General features: G+C 45.8%; 1 protein-coding gene across 1 annotated transcript in view; it reads left to right on the forward strand.

Annotated features, from left to right (window-relative positions):
• Window positions 1-17,231, forward strand: part of GALNT15 (polypeptide N-acetylgalactosaminyltransferase 15) — a 51,381-nt gene that overhangs the window by 20,257 nt on the left and 13,893 nt on the right. Inside the window, exons 4-7 of the mRNA XM_009201761.4 lie at window positions 2,683-2,887; window positions 10,262-10,429; window positions 12,908-13,025; window positions 14,364-14,558. Coding sequence (XP_009200025.1) covers window positions 2,683-2,887; window positions 10,262-10,429; window positions 12,908-13,025; window positions 14,364-14,558 — 686 coding nt within the window. The remainder of the gene's footprint in view (window positions 1-2,682; window positions 2,888-10,261; window positions 10,430-12,907; window positions 13,026-14,363; window positions 14,559-17,231) is intronic.

Below are 17,231 nucleotides of genomic sequence, written 5' to 3' on the forward strand. Positions count from 1 at the left end.
CCTTAGTCTATTCTGAAGCTCTCTTGCTAGAAGTCTGTCCTACATAATACTAACAAGGGTTAGAGGTATAGCTACAGAGACCAGCAGTCAGCCCAAGGAGAGCTTCATAAATTAATGTTTGGTGGGAATGTCAGTATTTGGCTGCATAGAACAGAAACCTGCTGCAGTGACTTAACCAATGAATAGAGATTTATTTTTCCTTATAGTATAGAAAGCTTATAGGGCGGCAATGCAGGATTGGCGTGACAGCTCCACGATGCCATTGGATACCCACCTTCATCTGCTTTCTACTTCAACATGCTTAGAGGGTAGTTTTGACCTCATAATCACAACAGGGCTTCTCTACCTCTGGACATCACATACATATTTCAAATGGAAAAAGGTGAAGAAGAGATAGGCAGAGGCCAGTCCAGTTTGTCCTCTTTGGAAAAAAAAAAATAGTAAAATAATAGTTTTCCCAGAATCCTCTCATTCAGTTTATTTCGACCAGAGCTGCTGCCAGCAGTGAGAGGAAGTCTTGGGAGATACGTGTTTTTAGCTGCCCCAAGAAACATCAAAATTCTGTCAGTACAGCGGAAGGGGAGAATGAATGGTGAGGAATATGTTATATTTAGCAATGTGAAAGCCAATGATGTCACTGAGGGGCTGCCTTTCAGATATGCGAGTTCAGAAATGTTAATAGCTTGACTAAGAGATTCTTCTCTAGGGAGTGGACCAGGGCTGACAATCTTACCAGAAAAATAGTCACAAAGTAACAAATCAGTGAAGCATTTTACCAGTGAGACTTGCAACAGCCCAGTGACTGGGACTCCTTTCCTCTACTGCTCAGGACATTGTTCCCCGTGCAGAAAGTCTGTGGTGCTTAGAAGACAGATTCCCAGGGAAAGAGTATACAAAGTCTGCTGGGGGCTCTTGGGCAGGGCTGCCTTAACCTTCTCCAGCCTCCCCAGAGATCCAGCTACCAAAGCAGCCAGGCTACTTGCATCCACAGTTAAGGCCACCTCTGGGCTGGGGAACTGGGGGGAAATTCTTGCTTTTTGGCTCAGTTCTGCTCAATGCACATGTACCGAGTGCCTACTGTGGGCCACGCCCTGCACTAAGGGTTGGAGCCGAAGAGATGCATTAGGTACAACCCCTGTCCATGGGGAGATCTTAGTCCACTGGGCTGGGAGGACTCCCCATTTCCAAGACTTCATGGAGACCACTGCTTCTCTGTGAACATATTGTTCCTTCCATCTCCACTGGCTTGCTCCTCTTGGCATGTGTATACACGGACATGCACACACACACATACACATACGATCAAGTTATTCTTATCTTAAACACAAAACCTAACAAGTTTCTCTCATCCTTTTCATCACCTTCTTCTTCGGCCTCTTTCTCTCCTTTCCCCTATAGAATCAACCTTCCTAAAACACTGTCTGGACTCTTGGTCTCAGTTTTGCATCTCCTGTTTTCTCTCCTGGACCCATTGTGTTGCAGACTCCCCCATCAACTGCAATGAGACCTCTTTGACCAGCACCACTAATCTCCTAGCAGCTGCCAAATTTAATGGACTCATTTGCCTTTGGCTTCCTTGACCACTGTTTTAGGTCGGGTTTCCTGAAAGCAGGGCCTGAGATGGAGAGTCATGTGCATGTGATTTTTTTGAGGGTATACTCTCAGGGGAAACCTATAGGGGAGTGGGTGATGCAGAAGAGACAGAGGGAAGAGCTGAACAAAGATGTGGTTTCAGATTAAGTCCAGCCATAGCCTGGTCCCATGGGGACCTCTGGAGCGCAGGCTGCACTGCGGGGTCTGTCTTGCTTTTGACGCTGCAATGGTCAGTCATTGACCATGATTGGGGCCCGGGGCAGCATCCTGCATGACTGTCTGGCACCTGCAGCAGAGACCATTTTAATACCCCAAGGTAAGTCTCCAGAGAAGAGTTCAGATTTCAGTTAGCACGCACAGCAGCTGGGGACATGCAAACCAAACCAAAACTGTTAAGGGGAGCTCAGGGAATCTGAGTAGGACACTCTATTAGTCTGTTCTCACACTGCTATAAAGAACTGCCTGAGACTAGGTAATTTATAAAGAAAAGAGGTTTAATTGACCCACAGTTTTGCATGGCTGGGGAGGTCTCAGGAAACTTACAATCATGGTAGAAGGGGAAGCATGTCCTACACGGCAGCAAGTGAGAGAGAGAGAGAGGAGGAAGAACTGTCAAACACTTATATAATCATCAGATCTCATGAGAACTCACTATCACGAGAACAGCATGGGGGAAACTGCCCTCATGATCCAATCATCTCCCACCAGGTCCCTCCCTCGACACATAGGGATTGTGGGTATTACCACTCAAGATGAGATTTGGGTGGGGACACAGAGCCAAACCACATCAGACACCAACAGTATCTGCCACATTCTTGCTGCTGTATTTGGAGAATGTTAGCAAGTTCTCCCCTTTCCTGGTTTTCTGACAGCATCCCTCTAGTTTTTACTGCAGAGAATCATGGCCCACCCCAACCTAAGGAAGCATCTTACATCTCAGCAACAACCACACTGTAATCATGTTTTTGGTTCTTAGGACCCATGTGCTCACCACAGCTTCCAAGAGCCAGTTGCTGACAATTATCTTAGTCACAGTCTCATCGGTTGTGGCATTTGTCATTCCATTGACCACAACCCTGTTGATTCCAGGACAACTCAAGTCTGCTCTCAGCGAATATGTGGCCAGGCTGGAGGGGGTGAAGTTACTCAGGAGCAACAAGAGGCTGGGTGCCATCAGGGCCCGGATGCTGGGGGCCACCAGGGCCACCGGGGATGTGCTGGTCTTCATGGATGCCCACTGCGAGTGCCACCCAGGTTGGCTGGAGCCCCTCCTCAGCAGAATAGCTGGTGACAGGTAACTTATTCCCTGGGCTTGCAAAGCAAGACATGGGACTGGGAGAAATAGTCTACAGCATCATCCACTCACAGAACAACCCACCTATTAATTCCTGAGTCTCCATTAGAGAGTGATCTATTCCCTTTGGGTTTTCAGATGTTTAGGTCTTTTAAGAATATGGAGTTAGAGTTGGAAAGGAGGTTAGAGGTCTTCCAGTCCATCTACCTTGTTTTATAGATAAAGAAACTGAGGCTTAGAGAACAGCTTCTATGAGGTTGCAAATACTTAAAATTGTATTAAATTGCATGATAAGGGTAACACCCTACTATGGCTATCATTGCCTTTGGCGAAAATTCGGCAATTTTAATCAAGCTTATAATATAACCTGGGGAAAAAGTCTGAACTACACTAGGCCGTAGATTACTCACCCGTAAAAAGAAAGCATTAGCTTCTGTGATCACTCAACAGCATTCTTTGTTTCCCCAGTTTATATAAGGGATCCCTAATTTCCTACCTAAGGCCAGTCCTTGGAAATGTGAAGTTGGAGAGGATTGCATTACATTACCCTGTAGACAAGCATCTTAGCATTTTTCTTGATCATTTCTCTGCTCTCCTTCCCCATCTGACTGTCAATCTCTTTCCTACTTCCTTGCTCAAGACAAACAGTTCCTAAACATGTCTAGTCAACCATTACCCTCAGTCTGAATATCCCACCCAGGAAAACTGAAACCTAGTGGCTGGCCCACCTTGAACCACCTCAGGCATACCCCTTGGAGCTCAAGTAGGCATGTAGCAGAGTGGAACCATGATCAATAATTGTTTGATGCTGCCCAGCAAGATAGGATCAATGCTAGAACCAAGCCTGTAACTTCTATCCTTCACGCCTACCCATGGTGAATGTTTATTATCTCACTTGAAGTTCGGGATGATCAATCAAATATAAGAAAAAATTTCTGGACCACATCGGAATGAATCCTGGAGACATAGGAGTTACCATCCTGCCAAATGGAGACGGTTTCAAATGACAGAAAGTAAATTGTTAATAGTTCAGCATTCCATTTTAACAAAGAAGAATAATCAGAACTCAAGTGACATCAAGACAGATTAATGTTGCCCAGTTGCCCAGTTTATGAGACAGATTGCCTCTTGACTCACATCTCATAAGAAAAGAAGACACACATAAATTCAGCACTAGGACAAGAACTAGGACACGAAAATGCACAAGCTGGCCAGGTGCGGTGACTCATGCCTGTAATCCCAGCACTTTGGGAGGCTGAGGCAGGCGGATCATCTGAGGTCAGGAGTTCAAGACCAGCCTGGCCAACATGGTGAAACCCCATCTCTACTAAAATACAAAAATTAGCTGGGCATGGTGGTGGGCACCTGTAATTCCAGCTACTCGGGAGGCTGAGGTGGGAAAATCACTTCAACCTGGCAGGCAGAAGTTGCAGTGAACCAAGATCGTGCCACTGCACTCTAGCCTGGGCAACAGAGCGAGACTCCATCCTGAAAAGAAAAGAAAAGAAAATGCACAAGCCCTCTGAAGCTGCCAGTTTTGATTGTGTTCCATGCAAAGGACCATCTTGAAATCACAGCAATGTCTATCACTGGAGTCAGACTCTAAAGTTGATCTCGCCCATTTCTCCTCTAATTGCCATCTGTTATCACAGACAGGTGGCTCTCAGAGGGACCATGAAGATCTTCTTGTCCTACCTCATGATTTCACTGTCGAGAACCCTGAGTTCCAGGAAAGTAAAAAAGACCCCTGAGGGTCACGCAGCCACTTGACAGCTGGGCTGTTTTCTATGCTTCTTTTATGCAGACATTTAGAAATGCAGTAATTAATATCATTAAACTTTATGTATGTGTAACCCTCACAGACTTATTTCATATGCTTTCTTTAATGACCCGCATGAGATGCCTCAGGCAGGTATTTTAGCTTCTGTTTTATAGGGGGAGAAATTGAGGCTCAGAGAGGTGACATGATGTGTAAGGGCAGAGTCAGGTCTTCTGACTCTGGGTCCAGTGCTCTTTTTATTGTATACACTTTCTTTTTAAGAGTTGGAGAAGCTGCTCAGGGAGAAATATTAGTCACCCCTAACCCCACCCCGGTTGTGAGACATGTGTTACCTGCTGTTGTGAGTCCCTCATATCTGCTTCTCACATCAGGGCCCATTTCAGAGAGCTAGGTGAAGGGAGAAAGACATGGCAGTACCTCAGTGTCCTAGGCTACAAAGAAAATGGGGCTCCCTGGGAAGCCCTTTGTGATTAAGAGATATCCTAGTTTCCTGTGCCCTTCCCCTCTCCTCTTTTCCCCTCTTGTCTGTCTCTGTCTGTCTGCCTCTCTACCTCTCTCATGGTCTTTGTCTCTCTGTCTCTTGGTCTCTCATTCTCTCTCTCTCTCTCTCTCTCTCTCACACACACACACACACACACACACACACACACACACTCTCACTGGGACTCTGATCCTGGTGTTACTGGCTTGCCTTCCTCTTTGGGTTCCATCTCTTCTGCGTGATGTGACCACATTTTCGTCCTCTCCACACCTCATTCATGGCTTCTTGTCCACTGTTTTCTCTGGGCCCCAGTGTCCAGCTTGTAGACCTTGGCAGGTGAGGATCTGGAAGAAAAGCCACCTCTGGTATCTGAGTCCCACTCTCTCCACTCCACATGGCGCTGCTCTGTGAGCTGTGGCAGGGAGAGCAGCCTCATTCAGCGTGTGCTTTTCTCCCCCAGGGACGTTACCCACATGCCTCATGCAAAGCCAAGCTGCGGAAGCCATTTGGTGCAGCTCCTCACATGGAGAGGAAAGGGGCCCAGCTGTCTCCAAGGCTTGTGTCAGGAGACATTCTGTCACCAGATGAGGACACAGTGCCCAAAAGACAAAAAAGGGTCTTTAAGAGCTCTTATTTAAAAAAAGGTGGGGTAGGAGTGGTGAGTGAACGGTGCAATAAGCCACAAATCAGCTATTTCAAAGAGTCGTAGTCTCCTCCATAGCCTGGCCAAGGAATTCAGAGCCTGCTGACCAGCCTTTGTTCCCTGTCCCTGCCTAGCAGGTTCCTACTAGCCATGTGGCAACTTTATTTGAATTGGTAGAAATCCTTTCCCCATGACCATTCCTCCTGACTCCCATTCCTCAGAAAATTGGTCATAACATACTGCTTTTATTAGAGTAAGACATCTTAATGCCAACTGTCCGCAAATTGTCAAAATAAAAATGCAAATTTACGGTAACGATGATATTAGAGGTGTTCTCTTGGGTTGCACAGTGCACAACTCCTGTAACTGTTCATAGCAACCCTACACAGAGTCTCCCTACGAGCAAGTGATTTTAGGGCGGCCCTGGGAGGTGCTGATTGATGGCCAGTTTCTACACAAAGTAACAACGAAGGGAACCAAGACTAGCTGTTGTATCCAGCTCCCAGCTGCCTTGTGTTGACCGCCAGCTCTCATACCCAAGCCAAGCAGTGGAAGCCAGACCCCCCCGGAAGGATGAAGGTTTCTAAGGGGAAAGGGACAGCCTTGAAAGGGGCTGAAAGATAGTATCATCTCAAGAAGCTGACCAAGTTATCTCTTACTTGAAGATGGGTCTTGAAGATGGGTTTGGTCCCTATCTGCGAGACATCCAGCCCTTCAGGATCAGCCAGGGTTGCTGTGGGGAGAAGCAATGTGGGGCAGGGAGCAAAACACCTCCCACTCTGCCCTTTGAGGGATTAAATGATGGAAAGCAGTGTAAGAACCCCTCGTGTTTGTGCATGTGAGTCAGTGTGTGTGTGTGAGCATGTGAGAGTCTGTGGGGGGAGCGAGCGTGTGCGTGTGTGTGTGCGTGCGTGTGCGTGTGTGCGTGCATGTGCGTGTGTGTGTGTGCACGTGTGCGAGCGTCAAGGAGCAGCAGGAGGTCAGGACGCCTCCTGGCCCCCCAGAGGGAGCAGCCTTCTTTGGCTCAGATGCCCCAAGGAAACTCTCCAGCCACCATTGTACTTCATACCCCTCAGCATGACACGTCCTCATATCTGCCGCTGCAAGAGCTGGTGCCAGTCCTGCGGTCACACCTGAGCAGCAAGAGCTCTGGGAAGGGAGAATTCAGAGCCTTCTGCTTCTGGTATAAGAGACTTTCCACAAACACCAAGAATACGCATGAACTTTCAAAATGGCTCATGTATCATGGACCTCGAGGAACATCCAGGCTCAGGAGAATTAACAAGGAATGAGATGAACGAGGGCTTATTCTTTATCGTGGTAAAAGGTTATGGGAAGCTTGAAACTACAGTTAGCTCTTGAATATCTGGACAGTAATGTATTCGTTGATCTCACATATTTCAGTGAGCCAGTCTTTGTTGGTAGCTTGACACCTTCTGTTTGCCTTTTAAAATATAAGCACTTGATCTCCTGGAACTTAGAAAGGCTTAACATAGGATCAACCTTGTACCTGCCTGAGGGTTAAAACTCAATTCACAGGTGAGGGAATGATGAAGTAAGCAGACACTTCCAGCTCCTTCCAAGTCAAATGAGGTAGTCTCGCTATTTTGCTTTACGTGAATTCCAAGAACACCAGACACATCTGTAGGTACAAAACCACAAAGCTAAATAGAAGACTGTGGGGTTTTGATTTTAATCAATCACCCTTTTTGAGTCAGTAATTTAGCCCTGCTTAGGCAGCCACTATCGTCCATAGGAATAAAGACCAAAATAGAAAGCACTCCTCACTTCATTCATTGACATTTATTCTTTATTTCTATACAAAATGTACTCAGGGAGGCTCATGATTAATCACTGTTGTACACAGTTAAAATAGAGGAAAAAGAAGATTTCAGAAAGGAAAAGAGGGTATTGGGAGTCAGGGGTAATACAGTTATTAGAAGTAAGTTTTACATGTGACTCTGAGCTTCCAGAAAGACAAAACAAAAAGAGAAACATAATGAATGTTTCTCTTCTGTTGTACTCCTTTGTTAAGAAGTACACAGCACAGGCTAAGTGCAGTGGCTCATACCTGTAATCCCAGCACTTAGGGAGACCAAGGCTGGCAGATCACTCTGAGTTCAGGAGTTCGAGACCAGCCTCAACAACATGGCGAAATCCCGTTTCTCAACACACACACACACACACACACACACACACACTAGCCGGGTATGGTGGCTCATGCCTGTAGTCCCAGCTACTCGGGGGGCTGAGGCTGAAGAATCACTTGGGCCTGAGAAGTGGAGGTTGCGGCGAGTCCAGATTGCACCACTGCACTCCAGTCTGGGAGACAGAGTGAGACCATTTTTTTTAAAAAAAGAGGCTGGGCGCAGAGGTTCACGCCTGTAATCTCAGCACTTTGGGAGGCCAAGGCGGGCAGATCACTAGGTCAGGAGATCGAGACCATCTTGGCTAACACGGTGAAACCCCAAGTCTACTAAAAATACAAAAAATTAGCCAGGTGTTGTGGTGCGTGCCTGTAGTCCCAGCTACTTGGGAGGCTGAGGCAGGAGAATGGCGTGAACCTGGAGGCAGAGCTGAGATTGCGCCACTGCACTCCAGCCTGGGCGACAGAGCAAGACTCCATCTCAAAAAAAAGAAAAAGAAAAGAAAACAGAAAAAAAGAAATAAATACACAGCACAGAGGTCTAGGATGAATTGACTGTGGGAATGCTTGAATGCAAGTCCCTTTCTTGTCCTTTTATGATTGCTGAAGATGGCACAAATTTCATGCATTTCTTCCTAATTCAGTCACACGATTCCCTAGCTCCTGATTCCAAAATTCCACAAAATGCTTTGCCAATAGCCAAATTTATCCATCTGCCTGATTCATTACACAGTAAGTGGAGACTCTGGAACGGGCTCTGGGTGCCTTCATTTCCTCCCCGGTCTAGGTTCTCAGTTTTCTTAGGTCAATGCAGGGTACCCCCAAAATAGGGGAGACCCAGAGGGATTATGTTCCCCTTGCCTCCCAGCAGAAACAATGTGAAAGAGGCAGGAAAAGCATATTCAGATCCCTGCTCTAAATATAGACCCCCACAACTCCTTACACTTATATCAGTTACCTAAAGCCATAGATTAAAGCAGATAATGAAATCGTGGGACCACCCTGGCTCTCTCCAAGATGATGGAACAGAAGTGGAATTTGATGGTAGTGTAAACGCAGTGTGGCTGGTGTCTCCCCTCCCAGGAATCTCACTTCTCTTAGAGTGGTACCTTCTAGCCACCCTGAAGTTCAGGCCTGATTCATTCCATGGCACAGATTTAAGACATAATTATCATGACAGGCCAGGGGGAGAAAATGTGATTGAGATATTGGTTAGGTGGATAGCAGCTCCTGGTACACCCACTTAGTTAAAAAGTATATGACCCATGTCAATTTCCTACATCACTCTGCAGTTATATCTCCAGCCTGTGCAAAAAAATAAAAAATAAAAATAAAATTCGGCTAAAAATCACCAACAGTAGCAGGAAACGAGCAAGTAAACCAAGATTCAGGCACTTTGGTTATAGATACCACATGTTCACATACGCATGCATTGACAGTAGGGACGCTTCCAGGTCTTGGAAATCCTGATTTCTCAAGCCAATCAAGTTTTATGCTACAAGGAGGAAGAAGAACTAGACCTGAGAGTAGGGGTCCGTAAACTCTCTGACATCGTGCACAGTACTTTTTACATGGACATACAAGTTTTCACTCAGGAGTGGCCCACAGTTTTCCCCTGAATCTCAAAGGGATCAAGGACCCCAAAAGCAGTTAAGAGCCACAGTCCTAGAGCATTGCAGCTGAGAAAGGCCTTTGTGGGGAGTAGTTCAACCTCCCATTCTACAAATGAGGAAACTGAGGCCCAGAGAGGTATAACAGCTATCTCAAGATTACATACTTCGTTAGTAGCAGAGCTGAGCCTAGAACCCCTCTCTGTATCTCTCAGTGCTGTCAAGAAAAGGTTTTTGAAGAAAGAAAAGTACTGGCATGCTCTTTAAAGCAATGGACCCCAATTCCTTATGGAAAAACATTTTCTAGAACCCTGCTCTACAATATAAATATCACACATGTATACGAATATAACAATATAAATATAACACATAACAATATGTAATTTAAAAGTTTCTAATAGTCACATTACAAAATAAAAAGAAACAGATGAAGTTAATTTTAATAATATATTTTAGTAAACCCAATAGATCCAAAATATTACCATTTCAACATGTAACCAATGTAAAAATTATTGAGATGTTTGCATCCTTTTTTCCATGCTAAGGTATTCTCAATCCAGGGTGTATTTTACTCCACACCTGATTTGGATAAACCCCATTTTAGGTATGGGTGTCTGGTAGCCGCCATACTGGGCAGCGCATGTACAGACTACGTTTCCAGTCTCAGCAAGTAAATGCTTTATGTCCCTTGTTTGATTCCACAATTCTTTCCAGGAGCCGGGTGGTATCTCCGGTGATAGATGTGATTGACTGGAAGACTTTCCAGTATTACCCCTCGAAGGACCTGCAGCGTGGGGTGTTGGACTGGAAGCTGGATTTCCATTGGGAACCTTTGCCGGAGCATGTGAGGAAGGCCCTCCAGTCCCCAATAAGCCCCATCAGGTGAGGCCCCATTTCACACCTGCTTTGCCGTTGCCTCCTCAAGATGGACTCTGCAGCCTGCCTGCCTGGGGTCTAATCCTGCCTCCACAGTTTCCTAGTAAATTACTTAACGTATGCTGCAGTTTCCTTATCAGTAAATTGAGAGCAATTTTAGTATTTATTTATAGGGTTGTTGTGAAGATTGAATGAGCTAATATGTGAAAAGCACTTAGAGAGTGCCAAGCACCCAGATGTAGGTGTTACCATCATTATATTGTTGTATTCATAAAGTTCTGCCAGGCTCTTCCAGATAGCATCAGTTAATGCCCCAGTGTGGCAACCTGAGATGGAATCTTGGCCCAGCTCTCTCATCAGGTACAGTGTGGATTCCTCAGGTCCCGTCTTAGCAAACAGGAAGAATTCAAGCAGGTCAATGCTAAGAACCATAGGTCTCAAATATATCCTATTGTATGGGTGACTTCTCACATGTTTGGTTTTTGGATGACTCTTCTATTTAAGTAGACACACTAGATATCTTATGCATAACAAACCACCTCAAACTTGGTGTAAAACACAGCCATTTTATTAAGCTCATGAATTCTGTGGGTCAGGAATTCTGAAAGGACACAGTGGGGTTGGTTGTCTGCCTCCATGGTTTCTGGGGTACATAAGGATTTTAAAAGTTTCCCAACACTATAAAGCCAATGAGAGGTGAATCCAGAATTTAAACCCAGACAGCCAAGCCCTTGAGAACACCGGCTTCACTGCTATGCTATATTTTAAATACAAGGCCACAGTTCATTATTCACAATTGCAAAATCCAAAAAGCTCTAAAAACCAAGCATTTGTTTAATAATTCATTAGGCAGCAGGCCAGGTGCAGTGACTCATGCCTGTAATCCTAGCACTTTGGGAGGCCGAGGCGGGCGGATCACTTGAGGCCAGAAGTTCGAGACCAACCTGGCCATCATGGTGAAACCCCATGTCTACTAAAAATACAAAAAAAAAAAAAAAAAATTAGCTGGGCATGGTGACACACTCCTGTAGTCCCTCCAAGTCAGCTACTTAGGAGGCTGAGGCACAAGAATCACTGGAACCCAGCAGGCGGAGGTTGCAACGAGCTGAGACAACACTATTGCACTCTAGCCTGGGTGACAGAGCAAGATTCTGTCTCAAAAAAAAACAAAAAACAGAAAACAAAAAACAAAAACAAAAACAAAATCATTAGACAGCAAAAGCTGCCCTGAACTGACACGGGTGTCTACATTGGCCTTATTTATCCCACTTACTGCTTACTGTGAAAATATGTGTATGTTTCACTAAAGAAATGTTAGCATATTTGACTAAAGAGTGCTGGCCCAGACCCCACTACGACTGATGTGTGGTATATAGTGTATGTCCCTTTTGAAAGTCCAAAAAATTCTGCATTAAAAAACACACTGACCCCACAGGTGTCAGAAAAGGAATGCTGAACTTGTAACATCAAAATCCAGTGAGCATTTAAAATGTAGCATGCACAGAGCTACATATTTTACATGGCTTACCTTTTTCATCCCCTCGAAACCCAATTACGAAACTCTATTTTATCCCCAATTAGAGTTGAGGAAGCTGAGCTCAAAAACACGTAGCCCACCTAAGATCTTACAAATTGGGAGTGGCAGAATTGGAAATTATACTGAATAATCATTACAACATCAGTTTTTAGTATTCCGGTATAATGTAGAATTTTTATAACCTAGCGGGCAGTAGCTTTGCTAATGCATTGCTTTTTCTTTAGTAATTAAGAAAAATCTGAACTCTTAGTCATTTATACTTTGAAAAATTCCCAGAGTGTGGCTGCATTAAAATTTGTTTCTCCTAGATGAAGAGACCCTTTTTCAAAAACCTGACTACATCTTTCTCTGTTTAAAATCTCTCTGAGGGGTATTACGATCTGAATTCCCTTATTAAAGGTTTCTAGCTTCCTGTGTTTATAAATCATTTATTTTTCCCCTAGAGCAGTGGGGACTTAGCTGCTTCCAGGGTCCCTGGTGGGTTCATCATAGAATTGGGGAGAGGGTGGATGGTCATTAGAAAACAAAAGAGGGTGAGAAAGAGAAAGGAGGAATGAGCCTGACCATGTCGCTGTGTCAGGCCTGGTGCTACCTCTCTCAGGGTACCTTATTTTAACCAGGGCCTTCTTCCCAAACATCTTTCCAGAGGGACTCAAGCCAGAGGGCAGGGGAGCCTCAGATGTGGTCCCTGGGCCCTCTCTAGGAGCAGTACCTGAGAACAGAGTATAAAAGGCCTAAGCAAGAATAGCTCTGTTTTCATCAAATACTGGGATTTCCGACATCATGGCTCTGCTCCAGTCTTGCAATTAAAAACATTGCATTCTACCTGAGCCCAAAGCCTGTTCTTTCAGTCACTGGAGCTCCCACCTGGGAAACCCCAGCCCCCAGCTTTGCCTGCTATGCTCTGGGTTCTGACCTACAATGTCTTGCCCGTCTTCTGTGTCCAGGAGCCCTGTGGTGCCCGGAGAGGTGGTGGCCATGGACAGACATTACTTCCAAAACACTGGAGCGTATGACCCTCTTATGTCGCTGCGGGGTGGTGAAAACCTCGAACTGTCTTTCAAGGTATGTCCTGGACCAAGGGAGGACACAGGTCGGATTTCTGGAGTGGTGTGTATGGTCACGTCTTGAAGGCAGGCATTAGAAATGTCAGTGGGAAGGAATGAGGCTGTGGGAATATTATGAAGTCATTCCTGTATTGTGTGTCAACCCTTCCATTTCTCACAGTTTCCCATCTCTCTTGTGCTGTAGCTTGGTTTCACTCTCAGTGCCTTCGTGAAATTGACCCTCAAAACCTGCTTCCAGGATGGGCATAGTCTCAGTTATTTTAACTTCTGTGCAGAGATTCCAGAGGCTCTCACACATTCTCTATTCATAGCACTCTTAGCATCTCAGTACTGTTTTTGCAGCACCCATAGTCCAAAGCAAATACCCAAAGTTCTGTGTATTGAGTAGTTTGGTCCAAACACTTTAATACTTGTCATAAAAACTTAGCACCTTTTGGGCACCGCACAACTTCTCAAACCTTGGAGTCACCCTCATTTCCTGTTCCACATTGCTTCCTGGCATGATACTTGCTTTTTCATCAGAGTACCCTCCGAAAACCCAACCCCAGAAAAATATTCGTCATCAAAAGTGCAGAGATCTAATGCTGAAAGTGTGAATTACCTGAAGCTTATATTCTGCGTAAAGTCCAACAGATGTCACCATGTTTCTCTCAGAAATTTAACACCAGACCCTATGAGTTTGCTGTGGCACCCTGGGGTACCTTGGCACACAGTTTGGGAACCCCAGTTTTGGTGTTTCCATTCATATGCTGCTTATCCTAGGACCGCTTCTCCTTTAACCTTTATCCCCAAATGTGGAATGAAAGGCTTCCTGCCAAGTGACCTCGAGCCATTTGGGAGTGGGAGAGCAGAGGGAAATTTCTTGAAATAGTAAAGACTATGTCTCAGGAAAGCTTGCTTCTGTCTCTACCACAAACAGCCCCTGGTGCCTTTGTACCACACTTCACAAGCTTTGCGGTATTCCCGGACCACTGGGGACATCTTTTTCCCTGAGGAAGTGTCCTTTGGGGAGTAGGGGTGCTAATTCACAGGCTACATCTCTCTAAGTGCTGGATCTGCATGTGTTTGAAGGGCCGCATATTCAGGTAGTTGCATGGGGATGGCCCCCTTGTCCCCATTTTGGGACAACTGCCTCTATTCTCTCCACCCTGTCACTCCCATGGCCAGAACTTCCAAATCCGGAAACTCTACTCCACACTGAGGACTATAATCGTCTTCACATTGAGCGCCCATGATTTCCTGTGCATTTTGCCAGCCCCTCATAGATAGGGCTCCTTATTTCCCAGCGTTCTTAAAGGCGGAATGCCAAGGTATTTATCTTCTCCCTTCGTGGCAGGCCTGGCTCTGCGGTGGCTCCGTTGAAATCCTTCCCTGCTCTCGGGTAGGGCACATCTACCGAAATCAGGATGCCCCCTCCCCCGTTGACCAGGAGGCCACCTTGAGGAACAAGGTTCGCATTGCTGAGACCTGGCTGGGGTCATTCAAGGAAACCTTCTACAGGCATAGCCCAGAGGCCTTCTCCTTGAGCAAGGTAAGGAGAGAGCCAGGTGGGGCTTCTGTGTCCAGCACAGGGCCACCAGCAGGAGGTGGGCCAGGGAGGGCTCCTTTCTTTTGCCTGGAGGGGAAAACAGAAGATTCTGGCTTGAGCTTCCCTCGAGCTGCCCTGTCTCAAGTGGCTCCTCTACCTGGTGAGGCTGCCCTTTGTCTCTCCGGCTTCTCCAGGGGACATCACAGCTGGCCTTGGCCTGAAGCTCCCTAACATTTATGGGATGACATCTATGGGATGGGATCCCTCACCTGGGGCCAGGGGACGGGTTGGCACAGAGAAGCGATGAGCTAGGTCTCCAAGGCCAGGTCTCCTTTCATCCTGAGCAAAGGGCTCAGGGTTGTGAAATTATCCAAGACATGAAACACATACTAAATATAAAAGTAGAGTCCAAAAAAAGCCACAGAAAAATAAAAATTTTAAACATTTAACGAAACATCCACAAACAGCGCATTAGCAATTGGTCAGCAGCTTTTTAGCTCAGTCCTTCCAGAGTGACCTGTAAATGCCGTTCAGTGTGGGAAGTGGGTTCACAGCTTGCTGTGCTGTAAGTGGGGACTCTGGAGCAGCTCCCACAAGCCCCTCAGCAGCCCACGCTGCTGGGGTGTGAGTTAGATTGAGTTTGCATGCCACAGATGAAGCCTAGCCACTTTAAATGGAAGGACATGCCCGAGTGCAGGGCCAGCCTGACAGGGAAGCCCTGCAGAACAGCCCCAATGGCTCCCCTTCCGCCCTGGTCCTCAGGGCTTTGCTTCCTCCCTATTCTAGACCCAGCCGCTTCCCTAAGTGAGAATAGCTTCCAGAGCCTGGAGTGTGTCAGGGCTCCATGAACTTCAAGGATCTTTGTGTCTTTAGCTGGGGAAAGTGTTAACAGTACACAGAATCCCAGGGCTCAACAGTAATTCCTAAGGTAGATCTAGGCAGGCTAGAGTCTCCTCGTGGACCCCGTCAGTTAGCCACACTATTACACAGCGTGGCATTGGCTCCTTTCCCGGTACAGGAGAAATGCTACTAACAGCAGCCTCCTTCATTCCTCCAGGAAGGCATTGCGATGGAACGGAAAACTCTCACAAGGACCCAGCTCATTTACTAGCTAGCATCTTTGTTCTTCTTTAGTCTCCTTCTCCATCTCTATCTGTGGGAAGTGGAAGCATGTGTCCAACTCTAGACGCCGATCTAGAAGCTGTGTAGTCTGATGGTTAAGCTCATGGACTCCAAGAACAAGATGGTCTGGGTTTAAGTATTGGTTATATGATCCGAAAGTTACTTAAACACTCAGTGTTTCTGCTTCCTCATTTGTTAAGCTTTCCTTCCATTATTAGGATGAATAAATATGTTAATAAATCCAAAACATGTTAGACGAGTGCCTGGCACTGAGTAAGCCCTGTTTGTGTGTTTACTATTAATACCATCATTATTGCCATGGCTACTAATGGTCAACAAAGGTCAACCAAGCACCTGCTCGGTGCCAGGCCCTGGGTGGGTCCTACAGGGGACAGAGAACCATACCCAATGCTTATCAGGTTCCTGGTGGGGCAGGAGCTCCTCTGGAAGAGATAATGTTAACAAAGGTGGGAATGATTCATCCTAGACAGGCTCATGACAGACATCTTTTCAGGGGAGGTCACATCTGAAGAATGGCTGAACGGGTTCAACTCAGACATCCAGAGGAGTTGGGGGAAGACTCTGGAGCCCCTGAGGGTCAGGCTAAACAGTTTAGATTTTATTCAATTAGCAATGGGGAGCAAGTGGCCTTCTACAGCATTCTGTAGAGGTCCACAGAGTTTCTGTGGTTTTTAATCTCTTGGGTTTCTTTTGGCCAAAGCAGCTATTTTTCTCTCTTGGGATGTCAATTTAGTATTAGCTCTTTGCTTTCAGAGGACATTTTCTTAACATTGGCACAGACTGCATTTATAAAGAATTCTTAAAGAAGTGTTAAATATTGCATACTTTTTGATGCGCCAGACTAACTTTCCACCAGACAGGCTCATTAGGACATGGCATGTTGGCTGTGGCCAGCCTAATGCAACAGTATGCAAATTATTTACAGAACTTCAACCTTCTTCCCACATTGGTTGGTGCAATTAGAAGTACCTATGAATATATACTTTGTTCTAGACAATTACAGAAATTGGGGACTGACATGACTTTTTAGAGCATGACTGGTCTGCTTTTGGGAAAATCCAGTTTGCTTGTACAGATGGTGATTGCAGGATTACTTGTTTGTATTCACCCAAGTCCTTCATTCTATAAAATAGAAAATCAACGCCCCATGAGACGGTGAGTTGTTAAATAAAAGTAGGGAGAGAACCAGAAGTAGAACTAGAACTAGTCCAACCTTTTAGTATTTTTTGTCTCTTAGCTCTCTAACATCGAAACAGTAATCCTCAAATGTAGACACCATACTTTTCCAGAAATAGTTGGAGGTCCATAAAGAAGCTATCCTCTGTAGTTCTGTCTGAATTTGGGGGACAGCAGGGATGTATTTGGTATATAGAAGCTGCTCGGCTGGGCGCAGTGGCTCATGCCTGTAATCCCAGCACTTTGGGAGGCCAAGGCTGGCAGATCATGAGGTCAAGAGATCGTGACCACCATGGTGAAACCCCATCTCTACTAAAAATACAAAAATTAGTTGGGCATGATGGCACGTGCCTATAG

This window comes from Papio anubis, chromosome 2 (assembly GCF_008728515.1).
Source record: "Papio anubis isolate 15944 chromosome 2, Panubis1.0, whole genome shotgun sequence".
Lineage (NCBI taxonomy): Eukaryota > Metazoa > Chordata > Mammalia > Primates > Cercopithecidae > Papio > Papio anubis.